The sequence below is a fragment of the Bos javanicus genome, chromosome 3 (genome assembly GCF_032452875.1).
Source record: "Bos javanicus breed banteng chromosome 3, ARS-OSU_banteng_1.0, whole genome shotgun sequence".
Lineage (NCBI taxonomy): Eukaryota > Metazoa > Chordata > Mammalia > Artiodactyla > Bovidae > Bos > Bos javanicus.
Genome location: NC_083870.1, coordinates 99,699,003 through 99,717,760, shown reverse-complemented (window position 1 = coordinate 99,717,760; position 18,758 = coordinate 99,699,003). Strand labels below are relative to the sequence as shown.

Here is an 18,758-nt window from a genome sequence, read left to right as displayed (position 1 = left end):
GGAAGTCCATCATATCATGTTGCAACGTCTCAAATTTGTCTGCCTGGCATCAAAGTTCCTGATCTTTCCACCATTCACCATGGTCCCCATTCCCTAATGTCTTTTTTGAAAACTCTTGGAAAATGATTTGTGTGTGTAGGGCATGATTAACTTGGTTTACAGATTGACTTGGCAGAGGGCTGGCCAATGAACCTCCTAAAAGTACCCAATTTTTTAAATCTTAAAGGGACTCATGGCTTCTCCCAAAGTTAAGATCCTGCTGCTACTGCTGCTAAGTTGCTTCAGTCGTGTCCAAGTCTACGCGACCTCATAGACGGCAGCCCACCAGGGTCCCCTGTCCCTGGGATTCTCCAGGCAAGAATACTGGAGTGGGTTGCCATTTCCTTCTCCAATGCATGAAAGTGAAAAGTGAAAGTGAAGTCGCTCAGTCGTGTCCGACTCTTAGAGACCCCATGGACTGCGGCCTACCAGGCTCCTTGTCATGTGAATATTATTTTTTGCATCTTCTGGAAACTATTCTAAAAGGAGAGACAAAGATAATACTGGCTATTTGATCCCAGTTCAAGTCTAAGAAAACCTAGTTGTGCTCCAAGATATGCTCCAGGATATAAAATTTTCCTTCACTTTGGAAATGAGAAAATCCCCTTACCGTACTTATGAGCTAGTCTTTATGTATGCTTTTTCCTGAGAGGAAAGGCCTCCCAGATTGTGTGTGTGTGTAATCCCAGAATCTAGCAACCATGTAGAGCTAATTAAAAAAATTTTATGTGTGAAAAAAGCCCCAGCCTCTTCCTCTATGACCCTTATATTGCAATGGATTTCAAGCCTTCTTCCTTCATTTTTCCTGAAGACATGGAATATTTCCTGTAAACATGCTCCTATAGTGAACCTCAAAATAAAAAGCAGGTCTAAGTGGAACTTCCCTGGTTGATGCAGAGTCAGGGGCTTTACTCTTCCCTCACCCTGCCCACATCGCCACAGATGCCAAAACGCCTTCATTTCTTCAGGCCAAATTGGGCAAATCTGCAGATTCTTCAATGTTACTTTCTGTCCACCATCTGTTAGGCTTTGCATCCAAAAGGAGGAAGGAGTCCATAAAAATAAGGATCAAAGTAGATTTTTCTTCTTAGTAATGGGGGGGGGGGGCACATGAGCCTTTAATCATAGACACAGTGGAAGAAAAAAGCAATGTTTAATTTATATAAATTAAAATGGTTTTATTACTGACATGAAATTAGCAAAGCCCAAATCAAGTGATGGAAATCTTGAATTCACTCCCTAAACAGAATCAAAACTGCTTAAACATTACCAAAATAGCTCCACTAAAGCAAAGTAGGTTTACATTTCTTAATATGAGAAAAGAAAAAGATAGGTTAGGTTCGTATAACAAACGATATACGCTCTATAAAGTCTCAGGAATACCCAAATGTGTTCTGGTTTGGATATGAGAGGACCCACATCTTACTGGTGTTGTGTTGGTAAGCAAGCCAATGAGGTGTGTAGCAAACAAAAGCTGTCACTAAAAACAACTCAACAACAGGCCATTATGAGTATGAGCCCATCTCAGTCAAAATCTTCAACTGTGACCGCCAAGACCAGAGCGAGAAGGGGGGCAGATGGGGCTCTGTCCAGCAACAAAGTGAGGGAATGCCGAGGGCAGGGAAAGCAGCTAGCAGCAGGTGGAGGGTGTCCACTCTTCAGCTGGGCTGTAACAGACACAACCCTAAGAGCCAGGCCCTTCTCTGCTTGTAAGACAACACTACTATTTAGGGATCCAAGCCAGTTTCTCTCTTTGAGTCTTCTCTTCCTTTAATATATTGCCCCTCGATTTATGGGGGAGTCTCTCTAGGTAAACATTATACCAGATAGACGGCAAAAGAAAAACAGGACCAAGAAGTCATGCCTTGGGTAACTTAGGAAAGCAGTAGGAGCTGCCAGAATGAAGAGATAAAAAAGCATTTGAAATGAAAACTGAAACCAAAACTACTAATTCTACTCAGTCTTCCTCTCAGGATTGAGGTGTGGCAGGTTAGGCTTGATTACAGATCAACATACGCTGGGTAAGTTAAGACAACTTTCAAAAAAAATCCCAAATTAATACTGAATGATACTGATTTATGTTGATGTATGGTAAAAACAAACACAATATTGTAAAGCAATTATCCTCCAATTAAAAATAAAAAATAATGAACAATATAGGCTTATGGGAATTCTTTTAAGCCGACAAATATGCTTAACTTAGAACAAAGGCATTCAAGATGTCCTAGTTCTACCTGGGAGATACAGCATTTTCCCAGGTGGTGTGACAGGGTATTCACAGGTCTGAGAGTGTAGAGGAACACCTCTGCCAAATTTGGTAGGGGAGAGGATGGCACCATCCACCTTGAGGTGGGAAGCACAGAGGATAAACTGAAAAGCACAGCTGATGCAAAAGAGAAGCACATACAAAGAGTAAAAGTGTCCTCAAAGTGTTTGCCTATGAATAAGAATTTGAAACTAAAAAGGACAAGCTACATTACCCTCAAGTATGTTTCTTATAAATCAAATCTCAAAAAAAAATACCTTCCAGGTACAGACATACTATTTATGGTACAACATATACAAATATAGCAGTATAATTTATTGCTAGAATTTTATTTGGTTGTTACAAAATTTGCAAGGGTATATATATTAAAAAAAAGGGGGGGGGGCATGAAAGGCAGCCAGAAGAGTAAGTATCTTCAAGTTACCTAAAGTGCCAGACTAATTTTATACTATACTTAAACCTTTCCAAGAACATAAAATAGCACAGATAGGCAAAGGAATTAGAAGCATGAGCCATAATGAGGTAAGCAGACACATTCATAGGAAAAGACTTCATCCTGCCTTAACTCTAAATTTTAATATCTCTAGGGAAAAAGAAAGGTTAGCCAACACCAAGCTGAACATCATATGAAGAAAAAAAACAGCCCTTAAACATTTAAAGGTGCTCAACTGTATCCATGGCTAACAGGGAAACTTGGACAAAGTGAAAATGGAAACAAACCCTACCAAAGAAGTCTCAAGGCTTCTCTAGTTTCTCCCTGACTTGGCTGACAGCACAGTTAAATTTTTCAGTTTCCCTTTTGTGTAGCCTGAAGATTGCTTCGAAGATCAACATAGCACAAATGTAGGTGACATGGAGAAACAATTCCTTCTAGTCCAGGGACCTTTAGTACCAGGGCTACAGAAGTATTTAACGGCAGGATTATACTTGCTTGTATTAGATTTGAAAAAACTTGCTGCCATCATGTGAAGCCCCTACTCCAGGCCTGCCTGCCATGTTCTCTGGACAGAATCCTCTGGACAGAAAACCTCTAGTTATTTCTGAGCTGCAATTGTAAGGAAACGTAATATGATTTCAGGTGTTTCATTTTACAACCTTTTTGGCCTTAGTCAGCCCACAGAGGAACACATTAGGTTCTTGGTTAGCCCCCAGGTAAAAATCTCAAGAAGGTTCCTGGATCAGAATTAGAGGCAGCGCTTTCCTCTATAGTTCCTGAGTAGCCAGGCTGAGACAGTGGCCAAGGGACTGCAGCCCTGCCATTCAGAATGGAGACTGGAGTATCAGAGGTGAAAGTCGATTAGAGCTTAAAGGTAGACTTGAGTGGATGGGTGGGGGAAGATAATCAGTTCACTCAGGGGGGAAAACTACTGGCTCCTACTGGATTAACTTTTTATGCATATAAACCCTGAAACAGGATTAAAATGAGAAAATCCCCAACAAGACTTCTGGTTCACAGGATGGGAGGACAGAACAAATAACCAGATCTTACGTTCCTGAGTCTAGAGGCAGCCCTGTTCCCTCAGTGTCCACTCCCTTAATCAATTCCCCCAGCACCAGGCCACACCCCATGGCAGCACCTAAAGATGTCTTAAGGAGACGGGGACATAGCTTCAAGCTGCTACCAGGTAAGATTAGCAATTTTTAATAACAAGTCATTTGTTCACATCCTGTTTCAAACCATTTTCCCCACTTCTCACAAAATATGCACAACTCCTTCACTTTAAATATTTACAAACAGAAAAGGTCTATCTGTTAAAGGAAAGACATTTTCTGAGTCTGTATAAAGTGCAGCTAATTTAAGGCAAATTTATGTGAAATATAAAAGGTGGCTTAGTCTCTCTATATACACATTTTCCAGTTTTAAAAGATAAGGTCTCCTCCCCTCAGAAAAAGGAAAGAGAAAAAAAGAGGGCTTCACTTTTTTTCTGGCAATTTTAAAATTAAGATCTTACTGGTTTCAGGAAATCATAGATTTCTGAATAAGTAAAATGGTCTTTTTTAAAAAAATAACTTTTATATAGCTTTTTCAAACAAGTTAAAAGGTGACAATGTGTCTGCTACTGTAGTTTGGAGGACTGGAGGATTGATCGGTAGGTAGAAGGGTTGTTTTTGTTAGCTGAGCAGATAATAGGTAGTCCACAGCATACATCCACTTCTGAAATGAGCCTGATGAGGCTAGACACCTAAAGCTGCTCTCAGCTCCAGGAATGAGTATCTTCCATCTCCATCAGAATCAAACTCTCTTAAACGCTCTGGTTCTGGCCCAACAGACTCTAAGGTGTCCTCGATTTGCTGGTAGGTCAGCTTCCCATCCACATCCTGGCCAGTCTTATGGAATAAGCCCTGAAGATCTGTTAAAAAGGAATCACAAAAACATGTATGTACCTATATGCATAGCTAAATTTAGTTAACAGTTTAAAAAGTAGTCTCAACTGAATTTAAAGCACTAAAAGAAAAGCTACTTTGCAGACTTTGTTCCCCAAAGGTAAAGTTTAAGGTCTCACTAAATCTCAAAGAGGAATTGTTTTTGCTTTTTAAATGTATATGTATTTATTTTTGGCTGTGCTGGGTCTTTGTTGCCTTGTGCAGACTTTTCCACTTGCGGCAAGTGGAGGCTACTCTTTGCTGGGGTGTGTGGGCTTCTCACTGAGGGGCTTCTCTTGTGGAGTGCAGGTTTCAGTACTTGCAGTAGCTGTGACACATGGGGATTAGTTGCTCCGCGGCATGTGGAATCTTCCTGGACCAGGGATCAAACCTGTGCCCCAGCACTGCAGGTGGATTCCTATCTGCTGAGTCACCAGGGAAGTCCCTGAAAGACTAATTCTTGATCCTTTAAGGATGAGAGAATACTGAAGGGCACCATCCTCCCAAAATAGAAGCAGTGACAGATAATCACAAGAGAAGTGAATGGACTAGCTTTCTCTCTATGCAGGGTCTTTCTTTAAGATTTTCCAGATTTTATTCTTATGTTGAAGGGGTAGAAGGGACTGCAGAAGCCTTAAGAGTTAACTGATAGGAGCTCTGATGGCCTATAGAACAGACTATGGCATATTGTCAATTCAATAGTTATTATATAATCCAGTAGTTCCATTCCTAGGGTATAAACTCAAGAGAAATAAAAATGTGTGTCTACACAAAAAGCTGTAAATGAGTGTTCATAGCTTCATTGTTACTAATAGTCAAAATGTAGTATATCCATAGGATGGAATATTATTCAGTCAAAAAAGGAATGCAGTATTGTTGCATGCCACAAAATAGATAAACCTTGAAAACATTGTGCTAAGTGAAAGAAGCATATTGAAAGAAAGAAGCACACATAAGACCATGTATTACATGATTCCACTTACATGAAACACCCAGAATTGGCAAATCCAAAGAGAAAGTGGTTGAGAGATTAGTAGTTGCCAGGGGTTAGGGGAAGGGGGATAATAGGATGTGACTATTCTCTTTCTGAGACTGACCTTCCCCACTCTCCCACCCTGCCCAAGAGTGGGCTCTATAATGAACACCTAGGAGGGCCAACTGTTTATATAATGTTTAACAAGGGCTTGACTGTGTCCCCACTGAATGACTTAGTATTAATGATTCAGTCTCTAGAACAGACTTATGGACATGGGGGAGTGGGGAAAGAGAGGGTGACAAATGGAGATAGTTGCATGGAAACATGTAGATGGCCAGTGGGAATTTGCTGTATGACTCAGGAAACTCCAACCAGGGCTCTATGACAACCTAGAGGGGTGGGAAGGGGTGAGAGGCAGAAGGGAGGTTCAAGAGGGAGGGGACATATGTATACCTATGAGTGAGTCATGTTGATGTATGGCAGAAATCAACACAATAGTGTAAAGAAGTTCTCCTTCAATTAAACATAAACAATAAAAAAAAAATAGATTTAGTCTCTAATACCAGAGGACGGTACTGTCAAGCAATTTTGTAGACAACCTCTTGTGTAAGTCCCTACTTTCAGTCCTAAGAGCCCCAGCAAAGCAGCTATATAAAGCTCTCTGAAAACCAGGAAAGCAATGAGACACCTGTTCCCAATTCCTGCCACCAAGTGGTCAACTGGAAAATGTTTTGTGTGTGTGCGTGTGTGTACACACGGGGCATGAGTTTATAGAATGTGCTGCACACTCTGCAAGAGAATTCTAATAAAAGTCAGATTGTTGCCTCAGGTCATTTAAAAAATGTAGTCATTCAAAAGTGTGCACCACCTATATTAGGGATTAAAGTATAAATGTTAAGATGGCTATTTCTTAATCTGCTCTAACAGTCTTTCCTCCTTTTATTTCATCAATTCTTGATGTAAAAATGAAGACCAGGAGGAGGCAACTTGTGTTGCCAACAAACACAACTTAACATGCTCCTGTCTCCCCAGAAAACAGAAAGAAAAAAAATGAGGATAGGGAAGAAAGTATTTAAATGGCAATACATATTTTTTAAAACAATTTTTAATTGAATGATAATTGCTTTACAGAATTAGGTTGTTTCCTGTCACATATCAACATGAATCAGCTGTAGGTATACATATGTCCCCTCCCTCTGAACCTCCCTCCCGCCTCTCACCTCTTCCCACCCCTCTAGGTTGTCACAGAGCCCTGGTTTGAGTTTCCTGAGTCATAGAGCAAATTCCCACTGGCTATCTATTTTACATATGGTAATGTAAGTTTCCATGTTACTTTCTCCATACTGTCACCCTCTCCTTCCTCCTCCCGCCATGTCTTTAAGTCTGTTCTCTGTGTCTGCTTCTCCATTGCTGCCCTGCAAATAAATTCATCAATACCATCTTTCTAGATTCCATATATATGCGTTAGTATACAATACTTATCTTTCTCTTTCTGACTTACTTCACTCTGTACAATAGGCTCTAGGTTCATCCACCTCATTAGAACTCAAATTAAATGGCAATGTAAATGCCATTGTAAATTGCCATTTAATGGCAATGTAGGTTTCCTATGCTTTAAGAATTAATTGTAACCTATAGATAACTTATTCACTTAACAAATATTCACATGTCCCAGGCACGAGGATAGGGGCTGGGAGTGAAGTTAAATGTTATAGCTCCCTAGGAAATTACAACCGTGTGACATGTGCAAACATAAGATACTGTGAGTACACACACAGGAGGAGCCTAGTCCAGTCCTGAGAGGTAAGAAAATGTTTCCTGGTGGAAAGGTTTCTAAAGTGAGGTGAAGAGTCAGGCAGAGAGGGTGATAGGAATGGGTGATTTTCCAGGCAGTTAGCAAGTGCAAAATCAGGAAACCAAACATCACAAAGAGGGATGGAATACACTGCTGGAAGCAAGACAAACACATTTCTCTGTGAATCAGATCCTTCCTACTAACATTTATCTTGCCGATTTTCAGCCAAAGACCCCTCATTTCTGAAGGACTTCTGACAAACAGGGTCGACTTTTACTTTACTCTGCTAGTCTCACAGTATTATGTTTGCTTGTCTTCTTCACTGGACTGTTATATCCGTGGGGAAAGTGAGACTATATCTTCTTATACTGTATTCTTACTGCTTACACTGGGTCTAACTAGGTACTCACTGAATGACTGAAGACTCTAAAAAGCATTCACAGAGACATAACATAGTGTAGTGTGGTTAATGGCACCCCACTCTAGTACTCTTGCCTGAAAAATCCCATGGACGGAGGAGCCTGGTGGGCTGCAGTCCATGGGGTCGCTAAGAGTCGAACACGACTGAGCGACTTCCCTTTCACTTTTCACTTTCATGCATTGGAGAAGGAAATGGCAACCCACTCCAGTGTTCTTGCCTGGAGAATCCCAGGGACGGGGAGCCTGGCGGGCTGCCGTCTCTGGGGTCGCACAGAGCCGGACACGACTGCAGTAGCAGCAGTGTGGTTAAGAGTAAAAGTTTCGTTGTCAAACTGCCTTGGTGTGAATTTTGCCTCATCAGTTATGGCTGTGTGGACTTTAGGCAATTCCCTATCAGTAAAATGGGTATAATACACGACTACTGATGGTCCCAGGATTTTACTAGGATTATATAATATAATGCATATCAAGTATCTGGCCCACAGGAAGTGCTCAACAGTGTTAGATATCAATCTTTATCTTACAAGTTAAAAAAGTTAGAAAGTTACAACTTTGAGCTATTTCCTCTATCATTCCATAATATAAAAATTTTACCTTCGATGCTAGAAATTCCTGGAAGGGAAACAGGTCTTAGCTGGACAGCTTTCTCAATCTGGTCTCCAAGAGACTGTGGGAATTTTGGCAATGTTGATGGCTGTGATGTGAAATTCTGTACTTGCTCTGTAACAAACAATATACAGTTTTAGTATTACCAGTCTGACATAAAATTAAACCAATATTGAAGGTCACTTTCAAACTTTAATATTTAAGTTTGAAGCTGTGGTCCCAACTGGATGCTCTTACAGTTCAAGTTAGCTTTACACATGTTTAGAAGTTGAGAGTTCAAGCTGCAATGAGAAAAGCATTGGGGACTTGACATCGTAGGAACTCTGCTAAGAGCCTAATTTGAGGGTACGTGTCACCAGACCAGCTGTGCTGAAAGAACGCTACCATACAATTATGTAGCACAATGTCAGGGCAAGGCCTCCCACTGTACTTTTGTCTCCCATGTAAAAGAGTAAAGGAAGTTGCATTGCTTTCCCCAAAATGAAAAATACTTGTGGGTGGGTAGAGGTCAAAATGAACATAATCTAGTGCCTTGGTTACATTATGAAGCAGCACCAGCAGAGGTTGATGCAACGGCTAATATCGATTAGGTTATGTCCCTGCCTAAAGTCAAAGGCCCTTCCAACCCAATGATCCCAGGTTATTACTTGTTAATGGCTTTTCAGGAGGACTAATATTTATTTTTAAGTAAATTTTATGCACTTACAGAAATGAAGACTCCCGTAAACAACATTTAGGGCTGGTTTAATACATACTATGACAGTAATGTTTCTGCCTATAATTGGATGCAGACAGCATGGAGAAGTCTATTTCCAGCTAAACATTACCCATTCTTCCCTTAATAGACTGGAGTACAAATCATGTGCAAAATGGGCTTTTTCTAAATGAAAGCAAAGTGTAGCAGCTTCAACTCGGTGCGCTCAGGCATCATTCACTCCATGCCATCAGTCCTGCCAGAACACCTTTCCCCATTCCCTGTGTGGGAGGCGAGCTGCCCAAGCCTGCGTGAAATATTCAGAAGCCAATCCTGAATATCTTACCTTCATTGGCAGTCTTCGGAGGCCTGCTGCTCTCAGGTTTGTTTGTGAGAGCACTTATCAGCTGCAGCTTCTCTCTAAGCTTAGATACCTGAGAATCTGAACTATCTTCTTTCTGTCCAAAACAAAGATCATAGAAGATTTAAGGCAGGAGGAGGACCTCATCTGATTCTTCATGATATTCCCAAAGCCTAGTTAGCCTGTAGCTCTTGACCCCAAATAGGCTCCCTCTGAAGGCAACGAAGGAATCAATCAATAATTACTAGAGACATCTTTAGTACTCAGTGTTGATGAGGGCTGGGCTGGATTTGAGCCTACACCATTCAGGGAACATTATGCCACAGATGATCTGATTCGCCGTGTGCACTTGGCAGCTGGGGAAGGCATGCATATGCCAGCAGTAAAGGAATGCACACTTGCTCAGGTGCCTTCATGATACCCATTTCCGAAATGGGCAGGATCCTGTTGTCTAGGAACTATTTCATACTAACTAAATAATTTTTCTGAGTAGCTTACTTCACCTTGTGACTATACCACTTTAGGCAGAGTTTCATGCTCTTATCACCTTAAAAAAAAAAAAGAAAAAAGCAACCAGACCACAAGTATTCCCTTGATCTGCCTTCTCGTCCCCCATGATAACTATTAACTGGTGGCAGGAATTGTTAGGAACATGAAAGAATTATAGTATTTCTAATTCAAGGCCTTACTTGTATCTTTAAAAAAAATCCCCCCCCCACCTCTGTCTCATTCCTAGATGATACAGTGGCATATAAAAAATACAATTAATTATAAAAAGAGAGAAGTCTGGTTTCTGTGAGGTCAGTTTCTAACGGCATAGGCTAGTTTGAAAGGTCCTGATCCTATGTCTAATTACAATATTGACCACTATATGTTTCTTTCATTCAACATAGACTTACTTATTCCTCTCTTATCCTTATTCTACACTAACAGTTACTGTATAGTAGAAGGAAATGGTTACTGTATAGTAGAAGTAATCTTGCCTGGGAAATCCCATGGACAGAGGAGCCTGGCAGGCTACAGTCCATGGGGTCACAAGAGTCACACACAACTTAGCGACGAAACCACCATCATGGATCACTCTTAGTTTATTTAGGGAGTCAAAATATGGATATATATAGCTAAAACTAGGTACTAAATGCTTGAATAATTTATGGCAAGGAGAAATTGCATTTTGCTAGGATGCTTAGATGAGGCAGCACTAAGACACTGGGGTAACAGTTAAAAATCACAAAGTGTTGGAAAGTAAAGCCAAAAAATTCAGGCAAAAATGTGTACTAGCTCTATTTTATTCTGATATTTACTATTAAAATCTGAATTGTTGTTGAAATCACTACTATTTTCCAATAGTAACCATCTGTTACTTTTTTTGTGCTCAACATTTTTATGTGGATCTTAAATTTCTCTTGTTATTCTCTAGGTGAAGTTCAATTTTTTTTTTGGTAGTAGCAGTTAGAAAACTCAACAAAAACCTAGCTTTTAAAGCACTAAAATCTTAATATATGTGATTTTTATCTAGATAATACACAAAACTGTTAAGAACAAGTATAGATGGAAAGCATTACACTGAAAACTGTCTGACATATGGTTCATTTCCTGTGAACTCACATCCTTGAGCTTATCAAATGTAATGTGCATATGAAATGATATTTCAGTCACTCAGTCATGATCTTCCTGGCTTTTCCTTTATCTTAACCCAGGTCTTATAATACTAATAATATTACACAATACTCTAATCACAGAGAATGTTGAAAACACCCTTTCCTTCTGGGGATATCAAAACATATCAGATTGTTGTCTTATCTAGACAATATATCTGGGAGAAAGGAAAAATGGGAAGGTACAAGGTGAAGAGAACTGACTGAAGCTTAAAGGGACTTTGTATGCACTGAGACTACAATCTTTTCTCCCCTTTCCATTCCCCCAAAGACTGTAATCTTAACAACAAGGAATAGTTTTTGGTTTAGATACCATTTTTAGATAACTTATGCCTCTGTTCCCCATCAACAGTACAGAGAACTTACTGTCTTAGCTTAAAACTCCCTTCCTTAGGGAAGTCTTCCTGTTCTGTTAACACTCTGTGATATCCTATACTTCTCCTCTGTAGCACTTATATTTCACTCAATTATGTGTTATCTTTGGATTGATGGACTTTATGAGTTCCACCACAAGAACGGTCACATGTCTATCCTGCTCACTGTGGTCACCCCAGCTTCTAGCAGAGAGCTGGGCATGGGGCAGGTGCCTGATAAAGTATTTACTTATTTACTAATATACTAATTACTGTGTCTTGAAGTTTCAGCAAAAAAGACTGAAGTGCTCCCTTTGAGAAAGAAGCAGATGCCTATGCATTTACTCTTACTTCAGAGAAAGCCTCTTATTATTTACCTTTATGCCCTGGGATTTTACTGACTTTATTCTGTTGGTCACTTGATGCAAAGACTCTCTCTTCAGAGTGGCAGCTCTATCATTCACCTTAAAGGGTGAAAGGAACAAAACGAGAGAAGATTAAAGGAAAACATGAAAACTTAAGCAACGTTTAGGACTTTTTAAACAAACTTGCCAAACTTATTTAAAGGGTCTCAGAACATTCAACAGAAATACCAGCAGGAGAATAAGAGGAGAGGGAGAAAGGTTTTAGAGAGACAAAGCTGAAACTCGTGTTTCTAGTTGTTTCCATCACAAACTTCAAAAAGTGAGAGCACTTTAACCCAAAACCATGCTGGGTATGATTCAGTTGGAAAAAACAGTAGGACAGATGGTACTATTGGCAATTTCCTCTTCTAGAGAAAAATAGAGTGGGGAGGGGAGGCACCGTATGGGGAGCTTTAGGGCCGGTGAGTTTTCACAATAAGCCTTGAAAACCAACCTTCAAGGCCTAATACTTATCAAATCACCCCAAATTCCTAGCCTCTACCATCCTTAGTTTGCTGCTGCTGCTGCTAAGTCGTTTCAGTTGTGTCCGACTCTGTGCGACCCGAGATGGCAGCCCACCAGGCTCCCCCATCCCTGGGATTCTCCAGGCAAGAACACTGGAGTGGGTTGCCATTTCCTTCTCTAATGCAGGAAAGTGAAAAGTGAAAGTGAAGTCGCTCAGTCGCTCAGTCGTGTCCAACTCTTAGCGACCCCATGGACTGCAGCCTACCAGGCTCCTCTGTCCATGGGATTTTCCAGGCAAGAGTACTGGAGTGGGGTGCCATTGCCTTCTCCCGTCCTTAGTTTAGCTAAGTTCAAAAGGGCTTTTTGAAAGAAGGCTCCTTTAATCTTCGCAGCTTTGTAGTAAATTACATACCCCTGGAAAGGAGGAGGAGGAATGGGTTCTCCTCCTCTAATCTCAAAGCCAAGGCCAGGCAACTTGCCAAGGCTGCACCATGGCAGAGCCAGTTCAAAGGTTGTTTGCTATGTGCCAGAGCTTGACGTTACTTGTGGGCTTGCTTCCAGCTTTGGCGGTTACTTGATTTACAGTACAATGTCCTGTATTTGGTTTCTATTTCTACATATGCCTATGTCTTTGCTGTATGAAATTTTTAAGGGTGGGACTTGCAGCTATTAAAAGATAATCCACATGGATTTCAAACAGTGCATATGTGAAAGGTGGTTTTTTAAAAAAGGAAAAAAAAAAAAAACTCACCACATCTTATTTACAATAACATAAAAACCAGTAAACCATACAATCTGTCAGCATCAGTGACTCAGTACATCATTTGGGCTCCTCTTGTGTAAAATGAGAGGATGGACTCAACGATCTCTTTAGGGGAGGAGGTGGTCTGACCTGATGTGTCTTAAACAGCTTTCCTGACATTTTCTGTAATGTCAGATGAAGACTGAAACAGGACAAGTCTGAAAGCCTAGTCTGGGCTTAAAAAAACAAGATTCTCTAGTTATTGTCACTGTCATTGTTCCCACCCTTAATAACTTTTTCTTTAAGTCCTGATTTTTTTTTTTTTTTTTAATTTGGCTGTGCCGAGTCTTACTTGTGGCACGTGGGATCTAGTTCCCTGACCAGGGATTGAACTGGGGCCCCCTGCATTGGGAACATGGCATCTTAGCCACCAGGGAAGTCCCAAACTGAAGTATAGTTGATTTACAGTGTTGTATTAGTTTTCAATGTACAACAAAGTGATTCCATTTCATGTACATATTTTTTTTTTCAGACTTTTTCCATCTTAGTAACTTAAAAATGAAAAGATCAAGAAGACTTTCCTTGGAAATATGTGCTGGAGCTTCCCTATCAGATGAGTCACCGGCAACACAAAAGGAGGCTTGTCATCTTTGCCAATAATTTGTGGGGAGGCCTTGGCAAGCAACTGGACCTCTCCACATCTCCCTTCCAAATCAGGACTAACACTGTCTGTACCATTCACATCACAGAGCTAGTATAAGGATTAGAGGAGACAGGATTAAGCACAACACAAACGTGGAGCCTCTCAAGTATGCCAGAGGTTGGTGTCTGAAAAGGTGGTGGACTGTCATCCATGTACAGACAAAACACATTGCAACAGAGAACACGTCAAAAAGAGGGGAAGAGGCTTACCATGCTGGAGGACAGGTTCGCCTGCTTTTCTACTTTGCTCATAGCAACCAGATCTCTTTCTATCAAGTTGACTCTCTCGGTAAGATTACTGATGGTCTCATTCATCCCCTCAAGTTTAAGATCATTCTGTCTCTGGTACCCCACTCGGGCACTGTTTACTTCCTCTAAAAAGCTGTGAAGGTACAGGATATCCTAGAGTGGAAATAAATCAAGTTATGGAATCCGGCTAAAGACATGTACTAAACAAGCAGGGAAGCAGCAGTGAACAACCCTTATTTTGTCCAAGTTACTGAAGTAAACTCCTTTCCCTGCTCTAGACCATTGATCATCTGTCTCTGCTTTGTCCCTCCACTCAGAATTGCTCCCAGTTGACTCCCTCTGGAATTATCTGACCTCAGTTAGACAGGAGGGGGAAAGAGGGAAGAGACTACCTACATGCTTCACTCTCTGGTCCTAGAAAGCTGAGAGCTTGAGAATTGATTTCCCAATGTTTACCTCACCTACTGGTGAGAAAGCTTGCTGGGTTATTAACTGAAATGCTCATTAACCTAATTTGTCAGAATGAAACCACCATCGGAACAATACCAATTACTGAATTGGCTCATGTAGCAAAACCATAACAGGTAGTGCATTATTTAGTATAAGATTCAATTATTTTTATTGACATTCTCCAGTACTGATTGCTATTTAAAAAGGAATGATGACTACAGGCTTTACAGGGCATTAAACTCAGTACAGGAATTCTTCTTAAGGAAGATTTCTTTTATTCTCTTTAATGTGATTCTGAACTCAATATCCTTTTCCCTCCTCTGGTCTTCAGTCTTTAGAAACTCTTCATTTTCAAGGATATGCTTTCTACTGTTCTGAATTGTGACTCAAAACAGCTATCATTTTAATCTACTATTCACCCATCTTTAATTTGTCCAGACTGCTATTTTTCAAAAACAGTTTCAGGATAATCTGATCACTCTATGACTTTCAAGATGTAAAAAGGAATTTACTCCACTGATGGACATGTAGGGGAAAAAAATGCAGTGTGCCAAGGAGGAGACAGGCAGCATGTTGGATCCCTGACAGAGTCACACATATCCTCTCTCTGCTTAGCTCTCAGGCAGGCAAATGTGTGCAAGAGATGCCTGCTGAGGGACCACAACATGGAGCCCACACTACGCAGGTCACCTTCAGATTATAGTGTGGTCACAAGGGAGTTAAACAGAATCAAAAGTACCTGTTTCAAATTCTCACTGTGGGTTTTATTGTCAAGTTCAGATATAGCAGAAGGTGATGGAATGATCTGGTTGCTTCCATTGCTCTCCTTCAAGGTGTGCTGATTCTGTTAACAGGAACAGAGGTTGGTATAGGCAATGAGTACTAATAATAACTACATCTACTTATTCATCAGGGATGGCCCTGCAACATTCCAGCTTCTCACAGGGGCATTCAGAGATTAATCAACAATTATTTCCTGAAAGCCTCAGTGTGACCAGTCCTGTGCTAGGCCTGAGGGCACCTGGTACTTCTGGGGAGGCCTGGCCTAAAGCCTGGACTGGACCAGCAGCACCCAGACTACGTCAGGGAACTAAGGTCCTGTTTCTTAGCCTCAGAATGAGAAACTAAGAATGAACTCCCTAACAACTAGGTCTTCTCTCCCAGTTCCCTTTATTCTCAGAGAAACTATAGAACCACTATATCTCCCAGGACCAACTTGGTCTGAACCTGGTTAGTGTCACCATTTTCCCAGGACTAAAGAGATCTGTATATTCAAAGAACAGCCAGTCATGGAACCACTGGCTTTGGGCACTGAGCAACATAATCAAGCATGCACATCATTAACTTTTCAGTTTGTACAGCACATGCCAAGAGTTATGTTTGAAGGTTACCCTTTCTTTCTCATCCCATTCCCAGTGCTCAAGACTCTTTCTGAAGAGACTGAACTATGACATGTTTATCTATACTTTTCCCTCTAACAGAAAATGTCTGTATGGCTTATTCAGTAGTAGGATTACCACTGTCAACCATGGAAGTTTAAAAGATGCAAATTTAATGATAAGAGTATGCAACTGGCCAAAATAAATTGTTTTCCTTGAAATGTGAAATCCTAGACATTGTCAACTCTGCTTCTATAATAATCAAATGGTAAAATAAAGAAAAGGAGAGGAGGAGAAAAAAAAATCCCATGGTTCTATAAAGTATGAATTTTTGAGTTAGGAAAAAGTATTTTAGAAAATAATTACTCTGAGAAAATGCTCAAGCTATTAAAATAATGATAATAATAATAATAATAAAGCTGTTGGGTTAGAGAAGTCTTTATTATTATGGATCACACAGTTACAGGGTAGAGCTAGAATTAGAATCCAGGGTGTGTGGACACCCAGATCAAGGCTTCTTCTTCTGGGTCAGCCCCACTAAATGAAAATGACGAGTACTTGTTCCAAAGAAAATGAAAAACCCTCCTTTATAGAGCTCTAATATAGTCCACGTCTCCTTGGTACAAACTGCTCAGTTTAAACTTGAAACTCCAAAGCTTGAAAACAACATGCAGGGGAGATCTAGAAATTGGTGGAGAAGCTAGGGAATTTTTGTGTGCCTTGAACCATCCTGATTTCACGTATGGATAACTCTTCTCTCTGGCAGGACAGTGAGGGCTGTGCCATCCTTTTTCATCCTTCATAAACCTTTTGTGGAGCTGAGTATCCATTAGGAGATAAATTAAAGCTTCTGAAGGACTGAGACAGCTTACATTGGTACAGCATTAAGAGAAATTTGAAAGCAATTCCTGAACACTGCAGGGGTTTTGCCTTTGTCTCGGTTATCTGTTGCTGCATAAAAAATCATCTCCAAACTTGGTGGCTTAAAACAGTAGTTTACTATTTCTCATGATTCTGTGGGTTGACTGGGCTCAGACGGGTGGGGCAGCATCCTGCTTCACATGCTGTAGGCTGAGGTCATCCATGCAGCTGTAATCTGACTGGGAGACTGGCTAAAGCTGGAACACCCAAGCTGGCCTTTCACCCTCTGGAGCTCCTCTTTGCTTGACCTCTAATCATTCCACAGTCTAAGAGCCCTGCCCCAACTCCTGATCCACAGAAGAGTGAGAAATAATCCAGTGTTGTTTTAAGCCACTAAGTTTTAGGGTGATTTGCTAATGTAGCGATAAATAAGACACTTCCTCACCCTCTTTCTTTCTTTTCCATTTTATTTCTGACACATTCCACTCTGAGAATGGTATCTTAGTGCTGTACCTCCTTCACCACATTTGCAAAAAACTCGGCTTTTCCTATCTAACTTAGTTTACAGATTGTAGAAAAATCAATAAACACTGTCTATTGTCTATTTTAAAAAGGTGCCTAGTGTGGTAAGTGGTAAGTGGAAAGTTGGTATCACACGATAATACAGAAAAGGGCAGGCGGGAGTGTGCTGACTTTCCTTAGCATTTGTAGATTTCCTTACCATGTCACTCTGTAGCAGCTCCACGGTTTTCTTGTGTTCATCCACAGTCTTCTGTATTGCTTCCACAGCAAGATGGACACTATTTAAAGTGTTGCCAATGGAAGCTACACTCTGAATAGAAACATGGAGTAGGGTCGCGTTTTTCCCTTTTTGAAATTTTTAATAGCTTTATTAAGACACAACCGATAAATAATAAATTGAACATATTTAAAATGTATAACTTGCTAACATTTTGACACACATGCACACACACATCTGTGAAACCATTACTGCAATCAAGATAATAAACATCAATCACCGCCAAGTTTCCTCACACCCCTTTGTAATTCACTCCTCCCCACTGCCAGGCAACCACTGATCCACTTTCTATCACTACCTATCTATTTATCTATATATGTCAGTTTGCATTTGCTAGAATTTTATATAAATAGAACAGTGAGTGAGCATGTAGTTTTTTTGTTGTTGTTCTGGTATGGCTTCTTTCACACAGTATAATTATTCTGGGATTTATATACGCTGTAGCTACTCAGCATGTTGTTGAGTAGCATTCCACTGTATGGATACATCACAGTTTATCTCCTGACCTGTTGATGGCCACTTAGGTTGTTTTCAACATTTGATTATTACAAATAAAGCTGCTATGAACATACACATACAAGTCTTCATGTGGGCATATGTTTTCATTTCCCTTCATCATATGCCTTCTTGTTATCACAATACTCAGGAGTGAATGTCTGATCATATGGTATGTATTCTTAACTTGTTTATTCCATCTCCTCATCAATACTACTATCCTCAGTCTGTTCTTTGTTAGCCACTCTAGTGGGAGTGCAGTGGTGTACCATTGTGATTTTACATTAAACACTGACCTAATGGAGGATTATTTCAAATATCTTCCAACTATGAATTCCATGTAGCTTGTGCTGACACAATTAACCAGAAACTACACACACACACACACACACACAATTTTCATAGAGGAAAGCCAGAGCTTTCCTAAAAAAAAAAAAAAAAAAAAAAGAGCACTAGTTTATAAACCTGGGACTCGTAGGTAAAGTTCTCCCACAAACTGTCTCTATCAAGCCCTGCAGGCAGATGACCAGAGGTAACACGGTAGATTGCCACTCTCAGGAGAAAATGATGACTTCTGAGTAAAAATAGGTGGAGCTATTTCTGGCTTTGGGAAACCCAACATCGCAGAGATGAAGGGAAAATTTCATTTGACAGCATGTTTTCTTCTGCTTTAGAATCCC

The 18,758-nt window shown here is 40.4% G+C and overlaps 1 protein-coding gene across 2 annotated transcripts in view; it reads right to left on the bottom strand.

Moving 5' to 3' along the window:
- Positions 1-1,173: 1,173 nt before the first annotated feature.
- Positions 1,174-18,758, bottom strand: part of EFCAB14 (EF-hand calcium binding domain 14) — a 38,242-nt gene continuing 20,657 nt past the window's right edge. Inside the window, exons 6-12 of one of the 2 annotated variants that reach the window (XM_061412081.1) lie at positions 17,506-17,616; positions 15,284-15,388; positions 14,056-14,247; positions 11,910-11,996; positions 9,507-9,618; positions 8,455-8,580; positions 1,174-4,656 (exon numbers count right to left, since the gene is read on the bottom strand). In XM_061412081.1, coding sequence (XP_061268065.1) covers positions 4,481-4,656; positions 8,455-8,580; positions 9,507-9,618; positions 11,910-11,996; positions 14,056-14,247; positions 15,284-15,388; positions 17,506-17,616 — 909 coding nt within the window. In that variant the 3' untranslated portion in view covers positions 1,174-4,480. The remainder of the gene's footprint in view (positions 4,657-8,454; positions 8,581-9,506; positions 9,619-11,909; positions 11,997-14,055; positions 14,248-15,283; positions 15,389-17,505; positions 17,617-18,758) is intronic. The other variant, XM_061412083.1, reaches the window with a different exon arrangement.